Source organism: Glycine max, chromosome 1, assembly GCF_000004515.6.
Source record: "Glycine max cultivar Williams 82 chromosome 1, Glycine_max_v4.0, whole genome shotgun sequence".
In the NCBI taxonomy this organism is placed as follows: domain Eukaryota; kingdom Viridiplantae; phylum Streptophyta; class Magnoliopsida; order Fabales; family Fabaceae; genus Glycine; species Glycine max.
The window spans coordinates 56,296,204-56,303,704 of NC_016088.4; the positions used below are offsets into that span (position 1 = coordinate 56,296,204).

Here is a 7,501-nt window from a genome sequence, read left to right on the forward strand (position 1 = left end):
AATTCCTTTAAAGAATAAATCAAATAGATGTCTTGCTTACAAATATTTATATTTTATTCAAAATCATAAAGTTATCATACCAACAATTGTGTGTGTGATGACTAAATCAAAAATAATTATTCATATTTGTTTGTAAATCAAGAATTACTAAATTGATAACACTTGCAAAAAATATTTAAATTTGATCTTCGTAGACTTTACTTTTGAAAAGGGATGATGAATTTTAAGTATAATTAAATATTAATTGATTCTTATAACCGATCCAAATAATTGAAATTTGTAAAAATACCTTAAGATATTATTGGAGAACTTAAGGTCTTAATTAAGATTATACCAAATAAAAAAAATCATCCATGAATTAAGATCTTAATCGAATAAAAGAATTAAGATTTTCATCCATCATGGATAGGTAATCAACCGAAAGCTAAACATTAAACCCTTTAGAGGATTTTGATCTTAATCGAATAAAAGAATTAAGATTTTCATCCATTGATAAGTCATCAATCGAAAGCTAAACATTAAACTCTTTAGAGGATTTTGATCCTAAAGTCCCCAAATACACTTGTTTAAAATCAAAAGGTGAAGAATATTTTTATTGAGACTTTGAATAGAAATACAAATCGAATTAATAGAAATTCTCGCTATAATATTGAATCACTGACCTGTTTTTTTTAATCTAATGTACATAAAAGCAACTTCAACCATCGTCATGATAATAATGCCACTAAACATTGCCTCTTCTTTCATTGACCTACAAACAAACCGTGAAAGCACCATTCTATGGGTCTAACATAAGCTGCATAATTAGCTACAACAACAATATTCACATGACAGCCTACGGGCAAAATACCAAACGTGGCCAATACATTTAGTCGAGTATTATATATGAAGCAACTAGATTCTACTGGAAATTATACACAAATTGTATATCACTGGCAAACTCCTGATTGCCCTATGGATGCCTCGTAGGTAAATTTTTTTTCCTCACACTTCCATTCATAGAACAAGAGTAACTAGAAGGATGCAGCCACAAATTCTTTCTTCCCTCCGTAACTTTTTTATAGGAAATATGATAACTGTTGTTGCTTCCTTGAACCGCCTTCCCCATACAATTCATTCCACTGCTTTAACTCATTCATTCCTGCCCCCTCAGCTGCGTAGCTTGCGGCAACCTGCGTTCCAAGAAGCAATATTATCATCATGTATGTCACTAGATTAATTCATACAAGGCATATGCGACGAAATTCAAGGTAAATCTACTAGTAATAGAGCAGTCTTACCTGACTCTTAGCCTCTTTGAAGTCCTGCATGTTCAAAGGTCTAAGGGTAATAACTCTTTCTTGTTGAACTTCCTCTTCTGTATCCAGAGCGTCTTGGACATCGTTATTCTGTCCTCCAGCACCCTGCTGCTTTTTCTCCTGCCCCAAACAAATGGAGAAATCGCCATGATAATCATATAATCACATGATTACATTAGATCTTTAAAAAGATAGCAAAATTACCAGAGTCTTTAGCCTCTCTTGTTGAATTAACTCTCTAACAGGCCTGTAAGCAGCAGTTGTGCACAAGTTCTGCATTTGACAATTAGCGACAGTGAAAAATGAGTTAGGCACTTGCGCATCAGAAGCTGTGAAAGCATTTATTTTTAGATTGTAACACGATAGTTACTTCCGTAGTACAATAGTTAAAGAATTGTATAAACCTTGAGATCACTTCCGCTATATCCTTCGGCCATAGTTGCGACTTCCTTAAAATCAAGTTTCTCATCCACCTTCTCTTTTGCCAAAAGAGTCCTCAAAATCTTTTCCCTGTTCTCCACAGATGGCATCCCTACCATAATTCTGTAAACAAAAGATGAGCATTATAGTAAGCACAAATGATCAAATATTATTACTGAATTTCATGGAATTCAGATTGTCACGAACATATATATAGCCTTCATATCTGCTTTTACCTCCCTCGATTTAAATTTACATCAAAGAGGAAAACATAAACATAGAGATACCATACCTCCTTTCAAATCTCCTAATTATTGCTTCATCGAGGTCAAATGGCCTATTGGTTGCAGCAAGAACAAGGATGCGCTCCCCCGAATTTGTCATAAGTCCATCCCAATGAGTCATAAACTCATTCTTTATTTTCCGCATGGCTTCATGCTCTCCAACTCTGGTCCGCTGTCCTAGCATACTATCCACCTCATCAACAAATATAATAGTTGGGGAGACCTTGGCGGCCAGTGTGAATAAAGCACGAACATTCTTCTCATCTTCACCAAACCATTTGGAGGTGACGGTAGACATGGATACATTAATGAAACTTGCGCCAGATTCGCTCGCAATGGCCTTTGCCAGCATTGTCTTCCCGGTGCCAGGAGGCCCAAATAGCAATATTCCTTTACAAGGCTTTAGAAGGCCTCCCCGGAAAAGGTCCGGCCTTCGAAGAGGAAGCATAACTAGTTCTTGAAGCGACTCTTTGGTCTCATCTAAGGCACCAACATCTGAGAATTTCACACCAATCTCGTTTGCTGGTATTACCTCAGGCCTTATTCGCTTCTCAAACTCATTGTCGGGGGGAACTTCCTGTATGTCAATAGAAAATGCTTGAAATTATATACATAATTTACAGAAACAATAAAAAGGGAGAGGATGCTATGCTTGTGTAAGCCTCTTGCATGCATGATTTCAATGCTATTCTATTGATCAAAAACAAAGTAGGAGGCTTACAACTTTGGATTCAGGAACTGCATTTTCACCATCAGTTTTTACCACTGAAGTTGATGATGTATCTGATTCTGCCTTTATATCAGAAGCAGGATTTTCTGCCTTTTTTTCTGGTTCCACAAGAGCTCCTTCTTCTCTCTGCTTTATCCAAGATGATACAAAAATAGAGAAAAAGAATATACATATATTATCAGTACCCGGTAGGTATTATTCACAACTTAATGCACATTCATGTCATGCAGAGCAAACCTGAGACGTGACTGCTTGGGCTTCTAATTTTAATGTATCTCTGACACTGAATTTCCCCTCCTGGAATATACCCAATGCATGGGACAAACTGTTTCACAAACAATAAGTAAGTACCATAAATTTACATAGTACATGTAATTAAAGTTGCCAGTCTCACCTATTGCATGGAATAACCAATTTTCCATTTCTGTATTCAGGATCTTTGCTATTCATTAAATAATAAGAAATTGCAGACACGACAATCTCTTCGATATAGTTACTGAGAACCACTGTATCTGCCACACAGATGGAATCCAGGTCATCACAATCAAGATCATTGGCTGCAAGCACTTCCATGATATGGTTCCTGTTATCCTGAATCTGTATCTTCTTCATGTCCTCTTCAAATTGAGACTTCCAGCTCATAAGACAAGATTCATCTTCTGGGGGGCTGATTTCTATGTTGTAGGGGAAGAGGGAAGCAAGTCTCTCATTCACTTCTTTGTAGTCACTACCAGAATCCAGAACTCGTGAACCAAGAATCAAAATTGGTCCATGTAGTTTATTCAGCATTGTCTGGAATAGGTTATATATCCTTTGTGATCTATTCAACAAATTGTCAACATCCCGCAAGTATAGAACAATGGGATAGGTTTTTGACACATAAACTAGAACCTGCAAGTGAAATTTTTACTTTTCAAATCATTGTTCATGCAAAACCTTGTTCAGTTCCAAAAGACAAGTTAATTTCAACGCCAAAATCTGTATATAAATATATATATAAGTTTTCCACAATATTTTCTTGCAACTCATTTTGTCTATCTCTCCCTCTACCTCTCCATCACATCACTAATCTTATTCCACACTTTCTCTTCCTTCTTATCTTTCTCCTAATTGTAGAAAAATATGTAGAAATGAGTAGGAATATAATTTATAAATAAATAAAAATTACCTTATAAAGAGTCTGTATGAGAAGCTTCTCATCAAAAGGCCAGCTGGTTATGTGCTTCTGAGGAGCTGGAGGTAGATTGAAGGATATACGGAATCATGAGAGAACATGACCAAATTAGAATAGCAACAATGTGATTCAGAACTGATATGAATATGACTTAACATTGTGCTAGAGCTCAGTTTAAATGAACTTTTTAATAAGTACTTACAGGGAAAAAATAAAATAAAATGAATCAAATAGGTAAAATTTAAACATATGTTTCAAGTTAAAATCAATTTATCTTCTTCAACATTCTTAGAAGTCCACCCATTAAAACTTTCCATAAATTTAAGTGTATAAGTGGATTTTAACTTATGAGAGTAGTTTAATTTACTTTACCTTCCTAATTCATCTTATTTTCTTTTCCTACAAATATTTGTTGAAAAGTTTATCCAAAGTGACACTAGTTTTCACTCTAAACAAATAATTTATGTACCAAGCCAATCCTATTAACAAATAAATTGTAACACAACATTAGAAAGCATCACTTTGACGTATGCGTTTAAAGTTAATTCAAGAAAACATGATGACATAGTATCCTTTTTTTCTCAAACTCATGCTGCTGGCATTCATAGCATGGCTAAATCAGGTTCTCTGTGTAAAACTAAATCTCCAGCAGATGATAACAAGTAATCACGGAAAACTAATAGTTCTAAGTTTTAACAAATCTTTTGAAATGTTTCTTGAATCAACCTGAATTTGTAGGATTGCTTTGTGAAGCAAGGCTACTGATATTTGCAGAAGCTGATGCATTCCTACGCATCTTAGGAGGGTTACTAGATCCTTCAGCCTGCCTGCAAAAGAAAAGGTAAAAATTCAGTCATAGGATAAATAAACTAGAAGGGAAATTATATATCTTTCCATAGTCATATGATAAACATCAATTCTTCTTACAATGACCGTAGGTCAACGCCACTGCACTGCCTGTGGAAATTGCCTGCAAATAAAAGCTTCTGGTTAGAGATATGGTTTTGTTTGTTTTTAGCAAATGCGCATCAGATGGGAAATGCTAATGTCCAGAATTAACCAGTAGCTATTAAAACTTCACAACACGTGGAACAACCACATCTAAAGCTACTTGTACCCCCCTGCCTAATTCATTCAAACCCTGAATTTCTGAAGCATGCTTTCATAAAGTAAAAACAAGAAAGTATCAACATTTACGTTTCGCCTGATAAAATTTAAAAAACTTGTTCTTGAAACCAGAACAAGGCTGAAAAATTATGTATGATAGATTAATAAAGCATTTGGCTATTATTATGTCGTGTGTGTTTGGAACCTCCACTCTCTCTCTACATCTACTAGAAGCAACAAGAAGTTAGATGTGTGCCCAAACACACTGGAAGTAAGTTCTCCCCACTAGATCAGAAAACGTTCATCAATTTGTACCTTTAGGCACTTCCCTCTGTTGAAAGATTGAAAATGACCCAAATAGGTCAGATAGCCGCTCCAAAGTTGTCTCCGAGGTAGACCTTTTGAAAGACTGCAATCAGAAACAAAGGAAAAAGAATCAAACACCAGTGTTAAGTAAAAATAGCATGACATCCTCATCTATAATACTTAGAAGTAAAAGCAATAAAAGATAAACTAGAAAGAGCGTACAGATTCTTTGTTGGCAGAACCATATCTACTCTGAATCTGCACAGATGACAAATCAACCATTATGGACATAATTGACTTGAGAAAGTATTAAATGACAGCAAAACTTTTCATACCCACCTTCAGTGAAAAATCAGTTAAATCTAACAGAAGCAACTTTGCCTCAAAGTAGTGAGCTAAAGCCTTGGCAAGCACTTGTTGGTAAAGTTCTGTAAGACATCGTGAAGGGGAGAAAAATTTAATGAGTTTGATGGCGATAGTAGAAAGTAGAAACATTAGGTTAGGCTCATCAGAAAACAGCATAGTCCAACTAACCTGCTGGCCCTGAAAGCAGAATAGTCCGGCTTGCAGGAGCAAGATTCCGTGTATACCTAGAAACCTCCGCATGCTTCAAATGGACATAGGCAGCACTTGTTAGCAATACCCGTGTCTGCTCTCTGTCATCACGTATACAATGGGAAGGGTAATATCAGAACAGAGATTGAAATTTAATTAATTTAAAAAAGTTGTAGCATTAGATATTTGGTCAAATGAGAAAGGTTAACAAGCACTTAACACTTGAACATTTATAGAAATCATAAATCTTAGGACTCTCACTTTTTATTTACCAAGTTTCACTTATAATTTTATAGTTTTTAATAATTTTTTAACGTACATGATACAATTTAGTAACATACAAGACTAATCCGGAAAATCATCTCTAACTCTTTTCTGCCACGTGTAATTTATTGACTGGCAGAAAATAACTTAAAAATACTCCCAGTTATAAAGACAAATAGAAAAGAACAAGACTTAGCACGAAAATCTTAAAAGAAAGACAATAGTCATAACAAGTAAATCATGATTTTCCAGAAAATGAAAATTTTGCGATAACATAATTACTCTATAACCAGGATAGTAGAAATTATAGAATGTTGGAGAATATTAATCTCTTTTTTATAATCCGGGGACAGTGCATGTATATAAGAACACTGATGCACTAAATTTTCAATGGTATGAACACGAGTAAATATACAATTCCAACCGTGTAGGAAAAAGAATATGAATTGACTAATTAAAAAGGACGATGCGTGTTTGGAGGCACATAGTATTGCATATTAGAAAAGGAGGAAAGGTTTGGTATGAGAAAATACCTGAGATAATAAGGGAATTGATCAAAAGTGACCTTGCTTTCTCTGCCATCGACAACTAGTCGTTGCATTTCGCGCTCCATGTTCTCCGGAGTAACGCCGTTTGAGGATGAATATTCATTAGCACCCCATTTTGTAACGCCTTTTCCAGCCAAACCAATTCCCACTCCAACTCCCACCCCAACACTCAACGCCGATAACAAAACGTTTTTCTGTTCCATCAATACAAATTTTTGTATCTTCTATTTCTATTGATTAACACAAGTTCCTCTGTTTTATTTTTTCAAAACTTAATCTGTGAATCCCAGACATGGGGAAAAAAACGTACTAGGAATGAAGAAAAATTGAAAGAGAAACAGGGAAAGTAGTTTTTTTTTAAGGAAGCGTTTGTGTGAATGGTGTTTGAGAGCGAAATGAACGGATCAGGAAAGAGAGGGAAATTTTAGTTTACAGCGGATGGCAGGGTTCCCGCTATTTGTGGAGCGGCCATTCCACTTCCAATGAGGGAAAAACACTGTCCATTCTGTTACGTGTCATTCTTTTAACGGTTTATTTGTCGGTCTAACAGTTTCTTTTTCTGCCCTCTCTCTTCTTCATTTTTAAACTATTAGTATTTTTTTTTTTTTTGTCATATGATATTCTACAATAATGCAATTAAAAATAAAGTACTCATATATGATCTACTCTATTACAACAAGTAGTTATTCTGTAAAAGAAAAGTTTATTTGTACTGCTTTCTAGTACTAATGAGTTTTTTTATTTGATTTTAATGCTGGAACAAGATCTGTAATTGGCAAGTGAGGGGACAATGCATGAACCATCCATCTTGAAAT

General features: G+C 35.1%; 1 protein-coding gene across 1 annotated transcript; it reads right to left on the minus strand.

The window, feature by feature from the left end:
• Positions 1-565: 565 nt before the first annotated feature.
• LOC100808011 (uncharacterized) lies at positions 566-7,176 on the minus strand. Its single transcript, XM_006573733.4, has 16 exons — positions 6,672-7,176; positions 5,854-5,975; positions 5,659-5,747; positions 5,542-5,577; positions 5,329-5,422; positions 4,834-4,876; positions 4,633-4,733; positions 3,901-3,965; positions 3,127-3,623; positions 2,970-3,057; positions 2,724-2,858; positions 2,011-2,579; positions 1,703-1,841; positions 1,503-1,571; positions 1,281-1,418; positions 566-1,172 (listed from the first exon to the last, which is right to left on the minus strand). The coding sequence occupies exons 1-16, from the start codon at positions 6,887-6,889 to the stop codon at positions 1,059-1,061; spliced, it is 2,517 nt and encodes an 838-aa protein (XP_006573796.1). The 5' UTR covers positions 6,890-7,176; the 3' UTR covers positions 566-1,058.
• Positions 7,177-7,501: the final 325 nt, after the last annotated feature.